This window comes from Zootoca vivipara, chromosome 14, assembly GCF_965207765.1.
Source record: "Zootoca vivipara chromosome 14, rZooViv2.hap1.1, whole genome shotgun sequence".
Classification (NCBI taxonomy): domain Eukaryota; kingdom Metazoa; phylum Chordata; class Lepidosauria; order Squamata; family Lacertidae; genus Zootoca; species Zootoca vivipara.
In genome coordinates this window covers 22,639,630-22,665,966 of record NC_142597.1, presented here as the reverse complement: position 1 = coordinate 22,665,966, position 26,337 = coordinate 22,639,630, and the positions used below count along the sequence as shown (strand labels likewise).

The window sequence follows — 26,337 nt, the reverse complement described above, 5'->3', positions numbered from 1 at the left end:
CAGAGGTGATAACATTTTGAAATCAGAATGTGAATACCAGAGGTTTGAACAATACAGGTAAGATCACACTGTAAGGTTTTTTTAAGGAAGAAAATGTTAACACAATCCAGCTCCCTATATCAACAACTGGATTGCATTTAATATGATCAACATGCAGGCCCTACTCTATAAAAGCACCATATAAAAAATGGGCTGCTCCCACCACTCTGGGGAATGGCAGCAAGTTTTGAATCTAGCTGTCTGTGAAATAGTTTTGTTCCAGCCCTATTTAAGTTCCCTATTTAAGCTAGAATCACATGTTTCATGGCAGTCGGAACAGATCATCACTACAACTTAGGATACAAAGGTGAAAGAATCCTGAACACCTACGATCAGAATGTTGTGGCTGAAAATTTACATACTCTTACTTTCACAAAAAAGAACTGGTACCAGCCCTCACTCTTAGAAATGGGTTGAGCTTGTAACATAAAAATGAGCAGTACGTCCTTCCTGTGACAAATAAGTAGTTTTAAGCAGGGGCAAATGAAGTAATGGATAGAAATTTCTATTTTCACTCACCCTCATAAACAAACAGTGAAATAGGTTGCAACTGTTTCAATTTTCACAAAAGGGGAAATAAGTAATTATATAAATAAATATATAATAATTATAATTATAATAACTCAGCATAGACCACAGCTTAACTAGACACTGAATCCTGCTCTCCAAAATTCAAGCCCAACATGCTTGAACCCAGCCAGTATTAAGATGTAGTATAAATACCTGATTGACCTATCTTTGCATATCACATTCTGCAACCTTCAGAGTCACCTCTTACCTGCTGCATGATTTGGGGAAATAACAGACTAAACAGTATGGTGCACACACAAAAAGCAACACAACACATGGGGCCAAGAGGCTCACCCGCAAGCCAGTCATACAGTTAGGAGCACACAGCAGTCACTGGGTTAGTAGGTTGGGGTGGGTGGAACCTCCACATGCAGACTAATTTCCAAGACAGCAATAGACTCTGAATGCAACATAGATGGTCTACAAGTATAGGGAAAAAGAAAGAAAGTGAATAGCCATGTCCAGTTAAAGGTTTATAAAAATACAAAATGAGAAAGTACAACTTCACTCAGGAGACTGAAATGAAGTTCTTCGGTTCACAAAGCCAGGTGATACAAAATAAAAAAATTCCTTCCAGCAGCACCTTAAAGACCAACTAAGTTTTTTATTTTGGTATGAGCTTTCGTGTGCATGCACACTTCTTCAGATACACTGAAACAGACGTCCCCAGATGCTTATATATAGAGAAAGGGTGAGGACGGGTATCACTCAGAAGGGTGATGAAGCCAGGTGATGTTTAAAATTCGCTTCACAGACAAAGAGTAGCCTTAATAATTTATCTAGACCAATAATGTGCTACAGTCAGCTTTAGATTATTAAAAACACAGTAGCTATGAAACCTACCAAAGGGAGGTCCCCAAATACTGGTGGTTTAATAATGTTGTCCTAAAAATACGTGAAGTAGGATAAGAGATGCAAAGTCGTGCAGGAATTTGTACAACAAAACCCTCAGTAATACCCATTTTCGATGATTGCTAGTCATATGGTCTGCTCCTTTGCGTTGCAGAAATATGCATGCAGATCAGCATAATCCCCATGCAGTTTGCCATTGTGCCAAATCAGCAAGACTGGCACCTGCATAGTTAAGGGCTGCAGCTGCTTTAAATAATTGTTTCCTAGAGCCATAGGGATAAATGACATAGGATGTGCAACTAGATCTTCTAATGTTTCCAAAACGCAGCCACAATTTTGAGTATAGAAGGAGTGCTGGAGGAGACCACTGGTCCAATTAAAAATGCAGCCACAGAAGACTTATTCAAAAAGAGAAATGTTTGGAGATCCAACACATAGTTCAAATAGCTTGGTTCCAGGGTTTCGAAACACCTCTTCCACCAGAATATGTGTGCTCCACCAATAGCCCTTTCTCTCCAAATAGGCTTAAAATAAAAGAAATCGAATCAAACAGGTAACAACAGAAGTCCATCATATTTGCTTTTGCCAGAGATTCTGCCACCACCACTCGCCCCACCTATCACTACTGGAGTCATTATCTACATAACTGAAGAACACAACAGTTAATACATTGGGGAATTCAACTTGTGAAAAGGGGGTATCTAAAATTATGCAATCACTGTGAAAAAGAAAGGCAGCAGTAGCTTCTTAATGTTACACTATGGAAAAAGTTAGATGACTTTTTCACTCTAAAAGCTCTTTGTTGTGAAGCAGTGAGTTGTGCGGGAGGCTGAGGAGTCTACCTGTAGGGTCAAAGTCCTGGGCACTGACGCAGCGTTCAACCTTCTGCTTCTTGTCTGCTGGAGACTCTCTGCTCAGAATGCTGCCATGTCTGAAGCAAAACAAAAAGAAGCAAAGATGGACGATCAACCAAGACAACAGATACTATAAAATCATCAACATGAAATGACCCTGCAGAATTTAAGAAATCTGCACAGCTCCTCCCATGTATCCAGTAAAATTTTGCTGCTACTTCTATTCTGCTGTCTAAATCTGCAGAGAATATTATTTTTAAAAAATTCAAGTGTTTTATATATAAAGCTGAGCTGAAGCTATCCTAACTTCACAGGCTGTGAAGTTGCAATACCCAACTGAGGGTATGAAGTTGACCACCACCACCCATAGCTGCCAAGTATCCCGTTTTCCCCGGGAAACCCCCGTTTTCTCGTACCGTTTCCCGGCGGTCCCCCGTATCACTTCGTCTCCCGTTATTCTCCCTTATTCCGCTCCTGTCGGCGGCCTTTTTTTTCTGCTTTGCCCATCTATGGGCACTGAAAATGGCCGGCGCTGGAAGTTGCATCTACGCATGTCCGGAAGTGCGTAGGCGCAACTTCCGGTGTCGTCGGCGGCCATTTTCGGTGCCCATAGATGGGCAAAGCGACACTGGAAGTTGCGTCTCAAATTCAAGTTTATCTTCTGTAAATGGTCACAGCTATAGTAATCTCAGCCACTTTTGTTCTACAGCACCTAAAGACAGGGAAGACGTGCCTGATTCCTGCCTTCCAGTGCAAGAAGTCACAGGAGACACAAACCTGAAGATAAACTTGGATGGGGTGGGGGAGGGTGTCAATTTTGTGCCCATGTTTTCTGCATGGAAAAACTCTGATTGATTCCTAGCCCTACACTAACAAGTGCTGGGCTCTCCACATTACTGATACAACCAACTCTCCATTTACGCTGGGGGTACGTTCCGTCCTTCCACAGTGAAATGTGCATAAATGGGGGACACTCTGGAGAATCCTAGTAGCTTGTGAGGAGACCGCCCCCCCCCCGGAGCCCAGGCAAGGTCTCCTGGCGAGTTGGAGGGGCAGTGGAGATCTGTTGAGGCTATTCAACATTTCCACCTAACAGCTCAGCAAAGCCCTGCTGCCCCTCCAGCTCATGCAGAGACACACACCCCTGCACAAACCAGAGGGGAAGCGGGGCTTTCTCAGCTGATGTTCAGGGAAACAGTAGTGGCCGCTGCACTACCCCACACATCAGCTGTTAGGTGGGAAGGCTGAGCATTGCAACCTCAATAAATCCCTGCTGTGCTTCCAGCTCACAAGTAGACCAAATAGAACATCCTCTTCGGGTTCTGGTGAGTGCCTTCTTGCAAGTCACTAGGAGTCTCTAGGATGCTCCCCATTTCCAGGTCCCCAACATCACCACGGTCACGTGCAAGTAGATTGCACAAAAATGGGGAGTTGCCTGTATGTAGGGAGGTAATGTGTGCCTAAGAAAAGCCAACTTCAAGCAGTTGCAGATCCATCTCTGATAGGTAAATAACCCTACACCCTTGAAACTCTTAAGCACACAGAAGCACCGAGCTGGATCCAAGAGCTCACTTGTCTGCACAAGTATGGTAATTTGCCAATATTATCTTGATTATGAAGATAATATTGTAGGTAGTATGTAGGTAGTCAAATTCTCAAACACTCACCTTGTAGGTTTTTTGAGGGGAAACCTGAAACATAAAAATAAAAATTAGTGTAGAATAGTTAGACATTTAAGAATCACAAGAATAAGAATTCTAGCATAGCTCTATCATTTCTTTGTTGCTTCTCTCCACACACAAACCTCAAAGTAACCAAATTATGCCAAAGAGTTTGGCATAATTACTTTTAGCAACTCCATATTTTGACTGCTACTATTAAAAACACGAGTTAGAAAGGTGTGTACGTAAGTACTTGTGGCACACCAAGTAAATCTGTAGGGCAACTCACTTCATTCTATATGCATCTACCTCCATAAAGGTGGTTTCAAGCTATACAATATTACTGCACAGTGAAGCAGCTGTTTTAAACTGTTAACATTTCTCTATAATATCCCCACCCCCATGCTGCAGCAGAGCATCTGCCGTTAACCAGGGCAGATTTGTTCAGAAGCCTGAGGATGTAAACACTCCATAATGCAGTTCTGGGAGAATAAACTCCAAGCTTATCTCCCATGGCCTCAGTCTTTCTTACATGAGAATGCCAGTCACAAAACAATGTTGCATATGTCAAGGGGAGAACTGTTCCAAAGGGATTCTGTGATAGATTCCCGGAAGCTCCTGGGCTGCAGGCCAGTTTTCCCAGTCTCTCGCTCTACACACACACAGAGAGGGGGGGGGGAGAGAGAAATGGAAGAAAGGGATATGGAGGCAGGGTAGCAAGCAAGTCTGAAAAGTAGAATCTAATAAGGTCTCATTTCTTCCTTCTAGTATAAAATTCTTTTATTTAGTGCTCACTTAAAGAAAATAGTCAAACTAGACTCTGACCACCTTCCTTAAAAAAGATCATTCAGTAATCTCTGAGATATTCCACAAAGCATAGAACAAAGCATATTAAACCAAATATGATTTTAATATGTCGATTAAACAAAATAGAAAGATTTAGTTACGCAAAGAATTTCTTCTTCTCAGTCCACTTATATAACATTCACAGCACATGCCAGTCTGCTGAAGACATTCATTTTTACTATTATATCAACCCCATGTGGATGATTTAGGCAGAACTGTGTATAGTACTGGTGTAGACTACAGCGATGAGATTCAATTTAGGTTTGAGGGTTTTTTAGATTTACATTCACATCCAGTGATTACACCTCTGCTGTTTCTCCAGATACAACATATAAAGCAGCTAGTCAGTTTCATACTTCTTGCTCTCACTAAAGCATTGCTTTGTGTTTAGGTGAGAGAAACACAACTCTTAAAGACACCACTATGCTACAGTTCCAATGATGACAACAGGATTCGTGTGACACAGACTGGAGAAAACCCATCAGCCTAGGACAGAGCTTTCCAAATTATGTCACAACACATTAGTGTGTCAGCTGCAGTGTGTAGGTGTGTCGTGTGAATGCTCCCTGCTCTCCTCACAGGGCTGGAAATTGGTTAGTTCAACCTCTGGTTTGCTAGTAAAACTGATTTAATGTGTCACAAAATGATGCATGTTAAAAATGAAAAGTTTGAAAAGCTCTGGCCTAGGAGAATGACCAGCTGATATACACTGCCAGAGTTGTTCCCAAATTTCATGTACATAAACCAACAAAAACATTTTTAGTAGAAGAATAGGACAGCAGACACAGCCAAAAAGTGACTAATGAGAAAATGATGCATGGTATTATTTGTTTTAGATTTCTGGCTGTTCTACAAACACTTCAAGTCTCCACCTTCAATGCAATAACATTAAAGCTTCATGATTTAAGGAACTCAGAACTTGAGGCAAGTTATAACATCCAATTTCAGATTTCACAGTGTTATCAAATTCAGTAGTAGGCATGTCTAAATATAGTAAATGTGTTAAGAATGCTTTTGTATGTACTATTCATTTTTAATTTGAATGATAAGAGACATGTGGCCAATGTGGCTTAGTTTTTAAAATAATATTTCATAATATTTTTCCATCTATATGCTACAGTGAAAATTTCTGGACAGGGCAGCCTGGCTAGTCACCATGCTCTGGTAAACTCCAGGTTGAACTGTTGCAATATGCAGTACATGGGGCTGCCCATGGAAACAATCCAGAAAATGCAAGGATGCAATATGCGGCAGCTAGGATCATGATGGTAACAGAAGGTCAAACACACATAAACCGCATTTTACACCAGCTCTGTTGGTTGCCAATTGTGTTCTGGGTCCAAGGTGCTTACACTTGCATAAATCCCTTAAAAGCCTGGGCCCCAAATATCTAAGAGAACACCTGTTTTCATATAACCTGCCTGTGCCTTTGGATCTGCAGAAGAGACCGACATGGTGGTCCATGCACAGTACAAAGTATGTAGTACAGGCCCCTAGAAAAAGGCATTTTTTGTGGTGGTTCCACATCTGTGCAACTTCCTCCCCACTGAGATGTACCCAGCCTCTTCATTATTTATTTATTTATTTCAGAAAACAGGTTAAGAAACATTGCTTTTTGCAGGCTTTTGGAGGAAGGGTGGGGTAAAGATTTGATAGCTGATCTCACACGGTTGGGATTCATATGGAAGCGAAAAATAATTTAATGCTGCCTTTTCCTAATATGTCTTAAGAGTTATGAAATTGTTTTCAATGTATTTTAATTAGTTGATGCAACTGCCCTGTGGGCTTATTGGCAACATGCAATATCTAAGATTGATAGAGAAAGTTAAGAGTAGCCATTGTTTTAAGAGGTTACTGTGCCTACTCAATCTAAGTACAGTTATGCCTCGCAAGACGAATGCCTCGCACAACGAAAAGCTCGCAAGACAAAAGCGTTTTGCGATGTTTTTGGTGACTCGCAACACCAAGTTTTCTATGGCCATGCTTTGCAAGACAATTTTTTTTGCGGGTTGTTTGTTTGTTTGTTTTGCCGCGGCAAACCGCGTTTCGCAAGACGAAATTATCACAAGATGAAGCGACTCGCGGAACGAATTAATTTCGTCTTGCGAGGCATCACTGTATGAGCTTTAAGCTCGATTGGCAAATCAATGCATCAGGCTACTGTTTCTGCCCTATATGTGCATCCCACGATGAGACTGTGCCACTTCAGGAAAAACTAAAAGCCAGAGCCACCATGGTGCAACTCTGGATGCTGTGTTCAAAGTCTGCTTCTCACATTCCCACCCAATTCCTCTGCAACCCACTAAAACACTTAAGAGATTCCAAAGCTTCTCAGCAGCCTCAAACAGCAAGGTGCATTTTTATTTTACATATATTGCCAGTAACAAAGTACAGTGCTGCTCTTGTTCCAAGCAAGGCTTCAAGCATATAGATTAATATCTGTTTCAGCAAGAGGGTTAGAGAAAGGCTGAAGATAGAGGGGGTGGAAGTGTAAAAGTCTTGCTTCTTAAGTTTCAGCCACAGTCCAGCCATTCAGACCCTGGTCAAGCAAGTTCCTCAGCACTGTTCCATGACACAAGTCCTCTAATTTTTTCCAAGAGCTGATGTCAGGGCTTTTCACAGAGAAAGAACTGCATTTACAGAGCCAGCAAGGAAGGAGGGCTTCCCCAGCTGCTCTCAATGTGGTCATTGTGCTGCTCTGTAGCTGCAGCCAGAGCAGAGCCTTGCAGATTGGTTTTAGTTGCTGCAGAAATTATGCCTGTTTAGAAAGAAGGGTGTTTTACAATCAAACATTTCCAGCACTGAATACTGTACTTCTCATGGGGCAGTTCATTCTACATCTAATGCCCTAAGTATTTTAGGCCCACTGAACCTGTGGAACAAAACTAGTTTACATTTGGCAAGGTACTCACAAGACAGTACAGTATTGGTAAGTGCCGTGACACCAAATTTTCCCATCTCAGAGGTTTCTAAAGACCATATTTTCACTGCGCAGAAATACAGTACAGCCATCGTCTGATACTACCAACAGGAATTAAAATGAAGGAAGTCATCCCTTAATTTAAGCATATTGGGAGAAGATTGCAATCAGGATACTCCAAACATGGTATAAATTCTACCCCTCACAACTCATCATGCATATTCCACACTTATGCAGAGCATTTGGTTTTGAGATTTAAGTAGCAACTCATTCCACATTTATGCTCAGCAGTCCTAGTGGAGTGCATTGATGCCACATCCTGTGCAACTCTGAGATCTAGCATAGTGATGATTCCAACAGGCATGTTAGGAAGAGTTACTAGCTCTCCAAAATGGGAAAAGAAAAAAAATCTAAGGAGTAAGTGAAATCATTCTTCCCCAGTAAGTTACACAGCATACCAGTAAGTACCTAAACAGGAATACTAAGATGTTTCCACATCTTAGATTCCATGGACTGCCCATTATATAGCAGTTTTATTAAGATCTCACAAATCTGAGCATTTTGATATTCTTCTCACCAGACAGAACCGATACATTAGTGAGATTCCAAACTATGCTTCCCTATGAATCATCTGGCTATTGTCCCAAAATACCTGTGAGCCAAAGGGTATACTGTATATATGTTGCTTGATGCTTAGCAGTTTGAGGTAATTTTAATCTATTTCAGTATTTTAACTGCTGTATGTTTTAAAGTATGGTTGTGAATTTTTGTTGAGTTTCTTGTTTTATCTTTTTGTAAACTGCTTTGAGGATTTTTACAATCAAGTGATATGAAATAAATAATTAAAATTATAAGTTATGCAAGTTATTTTCCTCTATCTGGAGTATGTATGTATTTTTAGGTAAAGAAATTCTGTCTAGTCTATTATTTAGTTGTATCATCAAAAGTGACAATTTAAGGAAAAGTTGAATTTAACAATTCAATAACAATTTAAATAGATTTGTTCAACTGAAACAATAACATTACAGCATATGTTATTTGCTTAAACAAACATCCATTTTTGTTAACTAATTTGGCTAAACAAAAACAAAAAATATATATTTTAAGAAACTTAGACTGTCAGCCCAGCCTACACATGAAAAACTTAAATACTGTCCACTCCAAACAATCAGAAAAATATTGTTTCTATTCTATTCACTGAACTTCTTGAAACTTCTTGAAACTTAGCACTGAAGGGGTTGTTTCTGTATTCATAGGCTTGTAGAACAATAGGATTAAGGTCTTTTTCTCAACTCTGTTCATGTTATAACATTTTTGCTGTGAAGAAGAGGCATGTGATCTCTGTTGAGTCAAATTCAGTTTTGAGAACTGCAAAAGTAAACCAAGCATCTGTGATAATATCTTGTAGGCAGAGAAACTGCCCAATAATCTTACAAAAACCTCTGGAAGAGCATGACATTGTGAATGGATTAATGGAATTTATTTACCCAAAAAATTAAACATATACAACCTTATTCTACATAATTAAAAAACTAATCTTTATTTCATGATGGAATAACCTTTGGATGGTAATATATTTTCCTCAAAAAGCATTTTATTTTTTAAAAAAATCCGATTTAAATAAAAAAAATCCGATTTTTTTTAAAAAAAATTTTAATCACTGATTTTTATCCACCCTGGTTTACTGTTATACTGTATTTGATCACATATATTGAAATGGCTATTGTGCATGCAAATATTTAAAAGGAAGGTTTTTTTGATAGAGAATAGATGAGACATACCTGTCTCAAAAATAAAAGGAGAATGATACTGTAAGATATTATCTAGGAACATGCAAAACATCAAATCTCAGTGTTGTCTACACTAACTGGCAATGGCTATTCAGATTTTCAGTCAAGAGTCACACCCACTCCTGCCTCAAGATGCCAAGGACTGAACTGCATGCAAAACATATGCCCTACCACTAAGCTTTAACCATTCTCTATCTGTCCTGGATCATCTTCATAAAACATGCCCATTTAAAGAAGAGACTGAGAGATAGAGAGATCACTAGGGTTAGACGATAGAGATGCAAATACTGTACGTAATCCAAAGCCTTTCCTTCCAGATATTTCTGCTGAACCGTTGCTAACAAAACCAGCTCTGAAAACTAAAATGTCCAATTCTATTCAGCACAAAGAGTAGACAATTCTCACTAAGTTCAGAGAAAGGTGAAAGCTCACAATGCCTTGTCTAGTCAAGCACATCCCTTTTTACACAGCTGTGCCCTAGAACAGGAGTAACTAGAAAACTGCCTCCTATGAAAAAAATACTGCTTCCTTTGAAGCAGTTTCCCCTCAAGGAAATGGTTTCACAACATCCTCCGCCCATCACATCTAATCTAACATCCATGCATTAATAGGCATGATGGATACCATAACACTCGCCGTGCTGTCAGAAACCCACACAGCAGCTTCACCACACATGGTGTGTTGCTGATAATACAACCAAATCTTCAGAATGTTTTCTGTTTGTTATCCAGCAATGTTCTGCAGAAAACAAACTACCAATTTAACTCCCTCATCCCATTTTTTTAAAAAAGCAATAGTAATTCAGCACAGAGATCCTGTCAGCAGTTGTGCTTTTGAGTGTCTTATGACAAAGATCTATTAGTCTGCTTTAGAAGCATATGTCAAATTTATTAAATGAACCATAGACCATAAAAATGAAGGGAAAATAAATACAATTCTTATTTACTCCTATTAATTTACATCCTTTGGTTAAAAAGCAGTCTTTTTGCTTTTTCTGGTAAGAATAAGAATGAGATATGCTATATTCAGGACTACAACAGAGATAAGAGATCATCTAGCATACACCTAACAGTAACTACTAAATGAATATGAAACAGATTAACATACAGTTAAATCACAAAAGCAGGTCGTGTGGTTCCAGCAAAGTAGCATAAGGATTCAGCTGAGGATTCTGCATAGCGGAGACAGTGTTGCTGTCTGCCTCTTCTGTGTGAGACATTTTTCCTGGCTGTCAAACCTTTGTTCTCAAACCGAGGCTGAGCTCAGATTTTTTGAAATATGCTTTCTAAAAAGTAGGAGCTAGACCACAAAACACAACACAGTTGTGTACAATATTATTTTCTCTGTTTAAACACATAGTTTTCCATAAAGAAGAATTTTTCACCTTTTATTATTCTGTACCAAGATAAGCTGTTTTCTATCCCTCTTCCCACATCACACATCAGAACAAGGAAACAAAGACTTACAGAGATTACCTGGATTGAAAGGGACCAGAGAAATTAGCCAGCAATACTATTTCTGATGAAGGTCAAATGGTTTAAGAAACCCAGCCACCCCATCTGATTTTGATGGCTCCTTAGAAATGCTCATCTGGAATTCCTGAAAAGGCATTTGGTCAGTCCACTTGGGATAGGCAAAAAGAGGTGGAGTTTCTTCATACCTCCCTCTTAGCTATTATCGCAGAGAAGACTCAATGCTGCTAATGGAGAGGAAGAAAACAGCATCTACATAGATCTTCGGGAAAGGACTTCAACCAGTAGAAAGAACAACTTAGGACTGAGTGTTTAGCTATCTTAGAGACAAAAAATAAAAATATAATTACAATAGCAGTGTGTGGGGAGTAAAAAAATCACTGATACTACAGCCACAAATTGGGTTAGAGTTCTTTTTTGTGGTGTTCGCAACTCAATATAGGTTTATTCTAAACGCTTCACAGAATAAATGGTATCTATATATTCTAATACAAACATAGGAACACACAGGCTGACCTATGCATAGTCAGATCACTGGTCCATCTAGCTCAGGGGTAGTCAACCTTTTTATACCTACTGCCCACTAATACATCTTTCTTGATGGTAAAATTTCCTTACCGCCCACCAGTGCTCGATGGAAGGAGGATTCAGCTTGTGCCATAGAACCCCCTACCACCCTGCTAGAATCCTGAAAAGCCCACTAGTGGGCGGTAGGGACCAGGTTGACAACCCCTGACCTAGCTCCTACTGCCTACCTACACTAATTGGCAGTGGCTCTCCACATTTACAGGCAGAGCATTTTCAACCGTAGCTGGATATGCTGGGGGTTGATTTTGAGATCTTATGTATACAGCAGCTGTTGTGGTACTGAGCTATGCCCTTGCTAAAAAAAAACGGGGGTGCATGTAGTTAAAAATGATGCCTGGTGAGCTTGTAATTGTGTAGGAGTAAGAACGGCAACTAGAAGATAAAGCCAAGTACTTGAGATCCCCCACCTAAAGCAATCTTGACTCTCACTGCTTTAAGCAGAGAAGTGCACCTTGGAGGGATGAGGGGCAAGGGAGAAAAAAAGCCTTGAATCTGCATCCTCCGTTCTAAGAAGCTGTACCTTCCCCCAAAAACTCTAAATATGCAGATTTTCCACCAATCAAGAGGTTTATTCTTTTTGCAAGAAGACCTCTGGCCCACTCTTTTTAGGACTCCCCTACGTAACTATACCGATAAATCTCCTAGCTTGCCTACCAGTCCAGCTCACTGTCCAATCCCTGCCCTTTACTGCCTGGTCACTTTTGGCCACACTTCCAATTCTACTTTGTGTTCAACTAGATGGTTTTACTGGTTCTCAATCCTGTCTTTCTTTGGCACTTCTCTCTCATATAGACCTGTTGGCAACTTTTATGTGGTGTGCCAGACCAGAACACTTCCATATGCAGAATTCATTTGCTCATTAGAGTTCTAATTCTGCAAGGACTTCCAGAAGTTTACACCTGGCAACTATAAAAATAGCACCAACATTCAGGAATCCTATCCCTTCCTCCCACAAGGGAGAATGGAGGTCAGCAGGTCAGTGCAGAGAGCAGTCAGCTCACTTCTCTTCCGGAGACATAACCAATTCAGCCCAGGGGAAGGAGGGCAAGGATGGAAGGGCTGTTTTCTTTTTCTGCCCCAATAAACATAATTAGGATTGTGAGCAGTGCTGGCGGGAGAGAAATTTCTTCACGCTACACTGTCTGTTTGTGTTTGATTAATGTAAATCTTCCCAAGGCACTAACCATGCCTCAGGCAACATGATGGCTGAAGCTCTGTTAACAAGCATCCATGCAGCTGAATACAACAGAAAGAAAACACAAAGATGGTAGTAGTAGAGGGGGAATCCTCAAGAATTTCCCCTAAAATAATCTACTGTCTGTGATATCACTTCATTCTCACATTATCAGGGTTGGAAACCAAAGAACTGCGTGGAATAGCAAATCTGGAAAGGAAGCAACAACATTTCTTTACACTTTTCCTATAGCTTACAAGACAGGCATCACATCACCTGCAGTCTGGATCGATTTAAGATTAAAAAAAAAAAACTGATGTGATGAAATACAGCAAAGTCATTGATTTCCACATTACAGGCAATGCATGAGTCGCAACCAAGATAAAAGACTGAAGAGTTTAGCAAAAATTCCTCAAAAAAAAAAAAAACCCTCACATGCAAAACATTTACTATGCTACGTAGGAATTTGATGCAGACTCCTAGGATTTGGTCAAAAGAGTAGATGCTAATCCAAAGTCCAAATTTTGTCCTGTTACCATGGTGTCAGGACCTGACACTGTCCAGACTCCGGGATATTTTTTATGAGATTGTCTTGAGACCTCATGGAGAACCATAGTGCAACTGAGAACCCGGAGGAACCTGAAGTCAGAAGACAGCCTGAAGCTCCCCCACTTCATTGGTGGCTCTACTGCCCCCACTATGCCAATGGCAACATCACAAGCCCTGCCTTGATCCTTGATTTTTCCCTTTTGCCCCATGGGCCTCAAGAGTGAAATTAGCAGTGGACCTCGTGGGCTGTCCAGAGTCACCATACAAGTGACCATTTGGCTGCTCAAACGCTCTGTCACCAGGGGAGTCCTCAGGAAAAACGGTTTACTTCAGAGGAGAGAGGAGAACCAGCCTCAAACACCAAGCAGATGACCAGGAAGAGGAGAGGCTCACAGTCTTAATACTTCTCTGTCTCCTCTGGACACTTACTGGATTAAAAGCTCTATACTGGGCTGCTTAAATGTCCAGCTCACTTGCTCAGCTACTGCTCCAACACTGCCCTGCATACACTGAAAATGCAAACATCTCTCTGTATAACCAATATGACTTTTTTATGGTGCTGGAAATCTGATCTAGGAAACGGGTTTAAATGACAGTTCAGTTGTAAGCCAGATGCCCTAGGCCGCAGCCTCTCTCACTAAGCCTCTATCAGCCTGCCTTTGAGAACTTCATTAAGTGGTATCCTTAGCACACGGCTGACAGGAGGTTGAAACTTCCTCATTCCTAGAACTTTCAACTGTCCATATTTCATGCATATTCCCATATATGTCACAGATACTGTGATGAGGAACAAAAAACTAAACCAATTCTGTTCCTCATTCTTTTACTCTCATGTACTGAGTAACTAGATCACTCCAGTTCCCTTAGCTGTAAACAGGTATAATGTTACTTACTTTTGTTCAATCTGAGGATTAAATGGAACTCTTGCCAATATTAGTATGTCTTGATTTTTGGTGATGTAAAAAATAAATAAATCCATATTTATTACATACTAAGATAAATGATATCTTGCCTTAATAATGTCCAAGGTAGCTAACGTCCACAAAAATGCACCACCAAAAAACTAAAACAATTTAAAGCCAGAGAAAGAGGCAATATGACAAGTAATCAAAACATCAAAGTCAGCATTAAAGGAAAAATCAAATCAAAAGCCCACCTAGACACTCATATATCATCAAGCTCTCTGTTAACCATTGGTATTAACCAATTTGTTGTTGTTGGGTTTTTTATGATTATTGTTATTTTAGGTTAATGTTCCAATTGTCACGATTTGTGCAAGGTTATAATGCAGAAAGATGTAAAGCAAGCAGTGCTTTAAATAATATCCTTCAGAAAAGTGAAAAGCTCTCAAAACACCACTCCCATTTACTAACTGAACCATCAAATCATCATTAGCTGGGAATAAACAATCCCAGTGACAAGTTATTTTAAAAGATTTTACAGATCCATTACTGCAGTTTCAGATCCTATGAAATGCTGACCCTACTATACATTCTACCAACATATATAAGAAGGGCTATAATCCAGTGGTATAGTACATGCGTTGCATTCAAAGGGTCCCATGCTCAATCTCTGGCACCTTCATACATTACCAGGTTGTAAGACATTGTGAGAATGTGATTTTCAGCAAGAGTAAAATAACAAAGACATTTACCACACTGTAAGGAGAAATATGGGACGCGGGTGGCGCTGTGGGTTAAACCACAGAGCCTAGGGCTTGCCGATCAGAAGTCAGCAGTTCGCATCGCCGCGACGGGGTGAGTTCCCGTTGCTTGGTCCCTGCTCCTGCCAACCTAGCAGTTCGAAAGCACGTCAAAGTGCAAGTAGATAAATAGGTACTGCTCCGGCGGGAAGGTAAACGGCGTTTCCGTGCGCTGCTCTGGTTCGCCAGAAGTGGCTTAGTCACGCTGGCCACATGACCTGGAAGCTGTACACCGGCTCCCTGGGCCAATAAAGCGAGAGGAGTGCCACAACCCTAGAGTCGGTCTCGACTGGACCTAATGGTCAGGGGTCCCTTTACCCTTTACAGAGAAATATTGCAGATATATGATCATTCAAAAAAAAATGTTCACAGAGCTAATAGAGAGGAAAGGTAGGCCTATTAAGTGGAAAATACTGACAGGGAAAACATACATGACAAAGATAGCATTGTTTTGTGTTTTATGATACCTTCCTCAGAGGGAAAAGGCTGTATTTTATTTGGTATACATTTGCAATTTAGCAAGTTAAAAATAGATTACATATGGATTATCAGATCAAAAGAAGTGTGTAAGTCGCTTACATTCTTTAAATGCCTCATCTTTCATGCAACATGAGTTGCCTTAAAATAAGAATGCTTTTCTGGAATATTTATTCAGCATATATTTATATACCACGAACATTAAGAAATAATTATCATGGCAAACAAGATAAAATAAACAATAAAATTACATTTATAAAACTACTACAAAATACATAACTAATCAGTAGATCAGCTTAAAACATAACTGAATCATGCCCTCAGGGAAAGCAAGGGTGAAAAGATTAGTTCTACAGAGGTATCTACCGTAAGTGCTATACTGTAGGTGTCTGTCTGACAAACACTGAATTGGGAATGCATTTCAAAGAGCAGGTTCCACTATACTACAAGCACTGGTCTTAGGGGACATAAGTTAAACCAACTTCTCATCCTGGGAAATATAATTAAAAATCAGACTGATACCTTGCTTATCTTTCTGCTGTTCCTGTTATAAGGTCTTTTCATTTTCAATTTGGCCTTTGCTAATAAAGGAACTCCTTCCTGTTTTAGATTACCGGTACTAAAGGCATGATCCCCTGCAAGAACAAACCAAGCAAATTGGAGCTTCTTGAAAAAACAACACAAGAAGCTCTCCTGCTGCTCAGAACAAGATATGGTAAATATTTATGCAGAATTCACAGACCTTTACCCCAAATAAGGAGCCAGGCATGGGAAATGAGCAGCTTCCCAGAGCTCTACACAGCGGATATGGAGGCGTCCCCGAGGAACGGAAGCTTTATCACCAATGGAAGATGAAGTGCACTGACTACAGCGCTGGGTCATACTAAAAAGTCTCTGGTTTCCCTTCTGCAAAGATTTGTATCAGTTCAACAGTATGCACAGCCACAGATTGTCAAGCGGTCTTTGATAAGTTCAGCCTCTCAACACATCAGCAATCAGTCCAACAAACTGAGGTGGAAAGGGCTAGCAAGAAGGGAAACGATATTAAGGGGTGGCCAACTCCCAAGAGACTGCGATCTACTCACAGAGTTAAAAACTAGCAGTGATCTACCTCCTTGGGGGGGGGGGTTTCAGGTCAAAGTTGGGTCCATTTTTAGGGGTTCAGGTCATAGTTGTTGAGCTTTTTTAGGGAGGTGGAAATAAAGCACCGTTTTGGGGGGTGCAGGGCTAAAATGTTGAGCTTCTTTAGGGGAGCCGAAGTTATTGAGCTTCTTTGGGGCAAAACAGTTATCTATCAGATCTACCACAGACGTCCAGTGATCCACCGGTAGATCACGATCTACCTGTTGGACGTGCCTGAATTTCATACCAGCCACTTCCTGCATCTTAAGAGTAGAGGCAAGAAGGTCGTGTGTGTGTTTGGGGGGGTGTTGGGGGGTCTCTGCCTCTCAATTTTCTCCAGTTTTTTAAAACAAAATTGGAGGAGGGGAGAGAATCTGCAAAACTCACGAGAGAACTGTTACTACATCAGTCTACATTACTAAACTAAAAACTCTCACATTTCATTTAAGAAGACTAATTTCAAATGTTGTAGAATGCAGAGCATCTTAAGATATATTTTGGCCAAGCTAGGTGTCTACCAAGCAATGGCAAGGTATTTTAGACAACACAGCCTCCAACTCCTCTTGCTTCTCACTAGCCTCAGATTCCTCCATCTTCTGCATTAAAAAAGAAACATCTGTCACGGAATAAATGAACATGTGGAAAAGTTGAATAGTTTCTTTTAATTCATGCAAGCTTTCAAAACCCATAATGCTCAATGTAAAAAAAGTTCAGTCTTTTGACACTGATGAGAGGAAAAAACATGAGTTACCTTAGTATTCATCTTTGGGAGTTGATTATTTAGAACTGAGGTAGCCAACTGGATGGCTACCAAATATTTTGGACTATAACTTCCATCAACCCAAGCCAGTGGAGTTGTAGTCCAAAAAATCTGGAAGGTACAACATAAGCTACCCCTGATTTAGAACAATTCCAAACTTCTTTCTGGTTGTGTCTAGTAATGAAACGTTGGTGGGATGACCTAAAGTGGGAGGTGAAAAGGGAACGTGACCCTGCTGAACACCATCAAGAGATGCTTGGGAAATCAATACCATTGACCATAGTATCTTCCTGAATCAGCAGGTTAGAACGGGGCTGGGAAGCATGGTGTTACAGTGGTTTCAGTCCTTCATGTCAAGTTGTTTCCACACAATGTCACAAGGCCAAATTACTTTATCAAGCAGGCTGCTAACACCCTGGTTTAGAGCCTTTGATTTTCATATTACAATCTACTAATTTTACAATTAAAACACCAGTTGCACTGGAAGAAGTCAGTGCTGAAGATTTTTTCTATTATTATATACACAATGTATATACACAATGTAAAAGTGAGGAAAAGATTATTAAGTGGCCCACTTAGACTCTCAGCAATTTTCAAATTTGAATATTGAACTACAGTGGTGCCTCGACTTACGAATTTAATCCGTTCCGAAGGCACCTTCATAGGTCAAAAAAATTGTAAGCCGAAAAACGCCATTGGAAACATGATTTCCCATAGGAATGCATTGGAAACAGAAAAATTCATAAGTCGAAAAATCCCTATCTAAAACCGCCGTGGTTTCCTTTCGGATGCCGAGACATTCGTAAGCGTGCGGCCATTAGCCCCATTCGTAAGTCGAAAAATTCGGTTGTCGAGTCGTTTGTAAGTCGAAGTACCACTGTACCAAATGATATTAATCCAGTCTAGACTGTTGCACATTATGAAACCATGCTGTGCTTGCTACTTGAAGCATTCTAACATTCCCTTCAAGTTATCGTACAGTGCTATGGTTTTCTTTTTCATATATTAAACCACCTGAGAATGCACACATCATATGCTGTTCATGATCTCTGTATAGTATTAACAGAGAGAAACTTCAGATTAAGAAAGAAAGAAAGAAAGAAAGAAAGAAAGAAAGAAAGAAAGAAAGAAGGCAGCAGCTCAAATGTGATGAATCTTAGAGGCAACTTTATGAGTGCCAATTAAAAACTACAAAAATAAATAAATAGCTAACTATTAAGGCAACAACAGTGTGTATAATAAAGAACAAGTTAAAATTATAAAGATCAGAGCTGAAGTGGGCCCACGAAAGGAACGTGATGCAGCAATTTCACTGAGGCTGAACAGCTCTTTGGGCTGATGGGAAAGGAAAGGTGAGTGAAAATAAAGAAAATGCACCAATAAAGTTAACTTTCATTTATCTAAAGAACAAGCATGCTAAGCAAGGCTCTTCCAGACAGGCTGCTGAGCTGAGAACTAAAAGCATAACAGCATTGCCTGCTCCTTGCTTACCGTAATTCAATCCTTGAATATTTGTAAATAACTCCTAAGGAAATAACAAGCAATAAAACAACAACTACAGACCAAGATCTCGATTTCTTCTATATCACAATAGCAATCTACAGTATTTGGAAAAAAACAGGAAGCAAGAAGATTATCAAGGTACTCGTAAAGTATATATTCATTCAGTACTTACCAATAGTTCTGGAACAATTGGCAGGGGATACCTGCACTGGCAAAAAAAATATTTTAGAAGGCCCACAGGCAATCTCATGCTATCTTCAGCACTAGCCCAGAACACTGCAAGCCACAACTATATGGACTGTAACATGCCCAAATCTATTTGAAATCTATACATCTGGGTACTTATAAGTCTAGAACTGCACATACCCAATATCAGAAAGCAATAGGATGGATACAGAATCAAAAACAACAGTACCTATTTTCATTTTCCCAACCTCTGAAAACACAAAGATCCATTGCCTAAAACAGCTTCAGATACTCAGATTTCAATGTTGGAGACCAATGAGCAACTTTAAGCCCAGAAAGTATATAAGAGGCTCACAACAGACCTTCTGATTCCCACTCACCACACATTAATCATTTCTTTTGTCACTGATAAAGCTATTGACTTTTTTCCACACTGATAATTTCACTCCCTTCCCCTCCAAGCCAATAAATGATCAATAGTCTTTTTTCCAGGCCTTCTGGTGTTCCTTCCCAAATTTATGTTTAACAGTAACATGCACTGCTACTCAAAATAATGCTTTGCAAACGGGGGGGGGGAGGGATGTTTCAACAATCATAGTGGTTAACTTTTTGTCATTACTCCATTTCTTCTTTTAAATATGTTTGTTTTCATTGAGACTCTTGAATTTAGTCTGATTGCTTACCTAATAATGGAACCAAGAACCTGCATGGTCCAAAGGATAGTTAATTAAAATTAAGCAATTCTCTGCCACTGAACTGATTATAATTTAAAAATTAATTATTGGAATTCTTTTGATGTGAAGAGCTAAAGAGTGTTAACTATACATCGCTGATCACCATATGAACATTCAACTTACTAAAGGAGGCCACGTGTAGAAAAATTGTGAAAAAAAGATGGGCTGTGCATCACTACCCAAAATGTGCATAACACTTACTCTTTTAAAAATACCTCTAAGCACTTTACAGAAAGGAAAATCCAAAATATTCATTAAAATACTATCTAAATGGACTATTCTAGTCCTTCTCTAGTCCTCCTCTAGTTCAGACTAGAGCCCCTCCCACCCCTTTAAAAAAAGGCATCCAACAACAGTAGCAAGGATAACAAGCTGTCAAAATAGGGAGAACCAATCCCTGTGCCCTCGTCCCCTTTCTAGTGCAGCTGGAACCCAACAGGAAGACAGGTCCTGGCACCCACTGCCAGGCACGGACATTGGTAATATGGTGTCCTGTGCGAGGCCAACATTTGCTGCCCACCCCCAGCCAACATACTCCCTTCCCAAAGCTGGCTAAGCAAGGCACCAGGCTTTGGGAAGGAGGCATGAGGCTCTGACAGGGTCCTAGAGCCCTCCCGCCTCCTTCCCAAAGCTGGGCAAGCGCTAACTAAACTTTACGAAGGAATAAGGAGGATTCTAGGACCTTGCAGAGGCCTCACTTCTCCTTCCCAAAGCCCAGCACTTACTAGGTTTTGGGAAGGAGGCAGGAAGGTACCCTCTCAGCTCAGCACCCTGTGCAGGGGAACTGGTCACACTGCCCTAAATCCACCTCTGCAATAAGTTTTGCAAGGTCCACCAGGGTCTGCCTTCCTCCATGTACTGGAAAGGAAGAAAGAAAGGAAGGAAGAGAAAAAGAACACATCTCCCTCTTCTTATTTTTCCCATAGCTGAAGCTCTCCTCCACAGGGTAACTCTTCCATAAAGAAAACGGAGTAAAACTCGCTTGGCTTAGTTTCCAAGCCACTCTCATGTGAACTTGGGGAGAAAAGTCATGCATCTCTACCAGTAACCAAATCAGCCCTGACATACTGTTAATTTAGACCAAAGAGTACCTGAATAATTAGTCATTTACACAGTCGTCTCCTCACTATTCCCAATGTCTGCAGTGTTCTCATCTTGTACATATACTGATCGATTATAAATTTCCACTTTCCTATAACATACTTGTATATATGTTATAAACTGTACATTACCATTATCTCCACCTTTCCCTACCAATCTGCTTAACAGTTACAACAATACCACCACCCCCCAATGTGCACTCAGGCACACACAATCCAGTACAGTGGTACCTCTACTTACAAATTTAATGCGTTCCGAACGCACATTTGCAAGTCGAAAAAAATTGTAAGTCGAATCCCATAGGAATGCATTGGAAGAAAAAATTCGTAAGTAGAAGCAACCCTATCTAAAAATTCGTAAGTAGAAAAAATCCTATCTAAACCACATCCAAGATGGCGGACGGAGCTCCATTCGTAAGTAGAAACATTCGTAAGTAGAGGTACCACTGTATATGGATTGATACAGACATACTACCAACTCTGAGAAATTCCAGCTGCCAATGGTATTACCATACACAGATTATGTTGCTATGCATCTCCCAGCAAAATGAAAATGACTATTGGTCCCATTAGTGGCATTTACAACAAATTGGGGGCAGATTTCTACCTAGGAAAATCCCTGAAAAGAACAGTCCTGCTTTGACGACAAACACCAGAAGCCCAGTCGTCTCCGTGGTCATTTTACCTCACTAACAGCTAGCTTTGCTGTTTTTCTTTCTTTCTTATTTCTGATTAATCTGATCCAAGTGGTGATTTAAATAAGAAGTCTACCTTGTTCACTACTGGAATTCAGAACCAAGATAAAGCAAGAAGGGTTTCTACAAAAGCTGCCTGCTCTACACTGCCAGGACAGACAGGCAAAAGGCATGTTTTCACATTGATGTAAGCTTCTATGAACTTTCCAGTACAATTCACTCAGCAGCTGGCCTGGAGACTAAGCACAGTTCCAGTATCTCAGGAAACACAGTGCAGATCAGAAGGAACCATTTCCCTGCAATGCAAACAAATGATAGGGAGAGGGAAGATTTTAGAAGTGTGTCTCAGTCATCCTGATGTTCTTGTCAATGGAGTAAATAAACAAAGAACTTCCAGCAGCTATGGAACAATTGATATAAAAAATGGGATTCTTGTCAACTGGCTGTATTCCAAAATACAGCAGAGAACATCAAACTGCTTGTGACTCACAGCAACTTGTTGCAAGGTTAGTTTTCATCCTCAAAGCTTAATTATCTACTATTTTATTAGTGAATAAGGAACACTTCTAGAAGGGACATTTTCACATCATATCTATTTCTGAACCTTTGTTCAACACCAACCCACTAAGCACAACTGCTAAAGGATGTCAGCCTGCAGAAAAGTCAAACAGCTCCAAAAAGCTTTCCACACTCAATGGGAGAGCTGAGACACCACAGCTAGAAGCTCCTCTATATTTTGCCAGCTTCCTATTCGCAAAAGTTGAGATATTGTTTTCTGATTTTCCCAAAGAGCACATAGAATTTCAGGGGATGTGAAAGGCCATATAGGGAAATCATCAAGTAGGTATGTTTCCTTATTAACTAATAACCCTCAAGTATGAGACAAAGGAAAACACTTAGAATTTATAATCTATAGCTAAAACTTGGGAGATATTTTTCTTGTTGTTTTCAGCAGGCTACTCGGTGTCACAAAGTGTATGGGCCACCTAATAAAAACAAATTTAAAATGGGCTAACAACTTTTGTGAACTTATTTTCAAAGCCAGACAAAAAAATGTTATTACTCCTCTACAGTACAAGATTTTCTGAGAGTTCCATGGGAGTAAGATCTTGCTACAAGTAAAATGCTTGTTCTCCCCAACAATAAAAGCAGGGAATGGAGTGCAGGAGAGTATCTTGCAAGGGATATGATAGCCCCTGAAACAGGTAAACCAAGAAAACATTTTCTTATGGCAAATAAGACTTACACCACGTAGGGGTGGGAGAGGGGACAGCTCTTATAATATATTCCCTGTAACTAAAAATAAATGTTCACACCAGAGCATTGCCTTGCACACTAAAGTAGTTTTATGTGAATACAGAGGCATTTTTACCTCCATGTTATATTGCAAAGATGTAAAGATTGCAATCTCAATAGTTTGTTAGCTTACCCTTTGCTGCTGTTACAACAAGACAACAATAAAACATTTTCCTTTTATCCCAGAACTCTACACAACTTTCTGTATCTCATCCAATCACTCTCATGTCTACTCAGGACTGTGACATTTATTTGTATCATGTATGACTTCAGCAACAATTTCAGCTTCACTGACAAAACTCTGGATACTTTAATGCACCAATTCTACATGGGCTGAAAAACATCTCGAGTCTATAAAAGCCACCCTGGAGTAATGGGGCTGGTTTCTCAACCAGCCAATAGAAACAGAAACAACACATGTGGTACCAAATGTGATCATATCATTACCCACAAGAGCCACTTCCGCTTTTGAAACCACAAGGACTGCAGAAGGCAAACCACAGCTTTTCCCCCCAGAAGCTTACAGTGGGTCTCCAGTTTGAAATGTGCAGCTATCCATGATAATATCCAAGGAGATTCCTTTGTCCTCTATCCCAGAATTCATGCTTACTTCCAGGAAGTAGGCAGATCAATTCCCTTTACACTTCATTTTATGGATCTATTATTGTTCATTTTATGCCACAAATCAAATTGAATCAAAATGTTATATAGAACTTCCCAATATGAAGATAACTCCATCTCTTTTCTACCCGCTGTCCTGTAATACAGACTTGAGGTTTACTATTATATTCCTATTCAGCTGTTCTGTAGTGATCAATAACATCACCCAGACAGAAAAACCATAAAAATTCTGCAGCTGAAGCCATCCTGCAGGTATAGGACAGTATACAAATTTAATCAATAATAATAATAATAATCCTTATTTCTGACTCTTTACAAGTTCTGTAGCCTTCTGTATCTTATTCATCACTGCTTATATGCAGTTGGATTGTTAATGACTAATATCACCCTTTCCAAGTTTCTGGTAGCATCAGTATCCTACCTAGCAAAAAAAGAGCATAAATGAGTTGGCAAATAGCTAAACAGCAGCAAATAAATACTTGGAATAATTTTTTGCAAATGATACCCATCCTCAGTCTTCCTCTCCCTCTCTTATACAAGGAGTCTTCAATAGGATAAATGTGCATAATAGCTATAATAAATGGAGTAACAATTTATAGAATCAGTAGCTTCAAGTGGTAAAGTGACACTTCAGTTGCAGTGGGTTTGTATATTGTATACTCATGTACAGAAAATCAATATGTACCAGTGAAAAGGATATGTCAAACTCTTCTCTCTGGCATTATTTTTCTACATGCAGGGAGCATAAATTGGTCCTTAGCACCACAACCAGAGTATAAAGAAATCTGTATGTTCCCAAGACCTACTGCTTGTTTTAATTTTGACAGCCAAATATGAATGAATTTGTAATCCTGCAATTTCTTTCAATTCTTATATATAGTCTCTCCAAACTTGTATCCCCCTCCTTTCTCTGCATCTGGTGCCAAAAATCAAATGACCCTTCTTCATGCCTCCGGATTCCAATAACACTTCCTCCAGGCACCTTCTAGAATACTGGCTCATTCGAAATTCCACAAAAACATGCCTAAACTGCTCACAGATTACCATCAGCTTTAATTTTTCAACATTGGAAGTTATCCAAACACTATGCCATGTGACATGATAAACCAAGACTATGAATAGAGAGGGTCTGAGATCAGTTTCCTACACAAACAGGAACTATTTGGCCAGACCAGGACACATCGCTACAATAAAAACTGCTTGAATAAGTCAAATTTATTTGCATCACACATTTAGTTCAGGAGTGCATCAAACTGTTCCAAGTGTACTGCCCTTGTAAAGCCACACCTCATTCATGTGAGTACAAGCAGAAAGATAGGCAGTTCTCCCTTTGGCAGTTTATACATGCCATTTCTTTATCCACACTGAGAGGCCCTTCTGGTTAATTCACACCTTGCACTTCATGCTGCATCCCCCAATGAGATCATTAACAGAGAAGCCATAATTTCACTGAGCTGTTTAAACAAGTTTAGAAGCTTAAAGTGCATCTCCCGAGTCAGTAAGTATATCCTGTTGCAATCCTAAAGAGGACAATGTGTTTCTAACAGAGACAGCAATACTTTGGCCATCAGTAGCTGAAGGGCACCTGACAAACATGATTATGATTTACGCAAATTAATTACACAGAAACAAGGTATGAACTTGAATGAACTGTACAGATTGGGAATTTGAAAAGTTTACACAACTATTCCATCCATTGGGAAGCATTTCTATGCTTATTTACTGCTTTGAGTTAATTGTAGAAGTTCTTGTTGTTCTACAGAACACAAAGCTAAGGGGAGTGGAAAGTCCAACCAAGCATTGGGATAGGAAATATGCAAGTGTTTGCCAAGAGATGGTAGCTGCTTACCTTTCTAATTTCTAAACATATGCAATACATGTTTCTGCTGGCCAGAAATCAGGATTGTAAAATGGCCCATTTTTTCTCCAGAACTTCTGTAGACTATAAATTAATTAAAACCCACACACATCTCTAGAACTGAGTTCGCTAGCAATAAATAAATGAAGTATCTCTGAAAATGGCACCAAGTAAAGGGTAGATGCATGCGGCTCAAGAGTTAAAGTGTTTTGGAACAAATTTCATTTATTTACATGGTGCCAGAAACTTGCTAGATGTTCCCTAAGGAAGCAAAATAAAATAAGCATGTCTTAAGATCAGACAGACTTCCATTTCCCATCTTCATTTCTTATACCTTTGTATTCATAACTAAGAAAATACTGAATTTTAAACAGGGTGCCTTCATATAAATTTTCTTTCTTTTTTATAACATTAAGCAATATCTTAAAGGTTTTGTTGTGGGGCTTTGTTTTTAACTTTGCATCTCCACCTTCCTTAACCAGAGCTCATTATTGCAAAACAAGTGACAAATGCGTAATTGCTTGTCTGTTTACACACATACTATTCCTCACAAAACAAGAGGGAATGTTTCCTTTGTGTGGTGCCCTGCAGATACTGTAGATTCCAAGTCCCATTAGTCTTAGTCTATGCAGTTAATGGCCAAGAATAATGGAAGCTGGAGTCCACAATATCTGGAAGGTACCAACTGGCTGCCCCAGTGCACTGCTTTAAATGTTAAAACCAGCACCTTGGTTGCATTAGAAAATGGTATCCCATTGAGTTCTTCTAGTACTGTACTGTTAAAATATGGCACATATACTGAAAAAGCCTCAATACTTTTTAGTGCAGCATTCATATATACCCATGCAGTACCAACTATAGGTTTTGATTATACAAAAAGTGTGTCTCACAGTTTAAACAAAGGAATCACCACTGCCCATCCAGCTGGTTTCAACTTCAGATCCAAAGCAACTTTTGATGATCAAAAT

General features: G+C 39.8%; 1 protein-coding gene across 5 annotated transcripts in view; it reads right to left on the bottom strand.

The window, feature by feature from the left end:
* Positions 1 to 26,337, bottom strand: part of ARHGEF12 (Rho guanine nucleotide exchange factor 12) — an 84,824-nt gene that overhangs the window by 51,306 nt on the left and 7,181 nt on the right. For 3 of the 5 annotated variants that reach the window (XM_035140229.3, XM_035140228.3, XM_060283106.2), the window contains exons 2-3: positions 3,983 to 4,006; positions 2,304 to 2,392 (exon numbers count right to left, since the gene is read on the bottom strand). The exons of 1 other annotated variant lie outside the window; for it this stretch is intronic. In XM_035140229.3, the coding sequence (XP_034996120.3) occupies positions 2,304 to 2,392; positions 3,983 to 4,006 (113 nt within the window). Of the gene's footprint in view, positions 1 to 903; positions 1,030 to 2,303; positions 2,393 to 3,982; positions 4,007 to 26,337 lie in introns of those variants that run through there. One more of the 5 variants, XM_035140230.3, reaches the window with a different exon arrangement.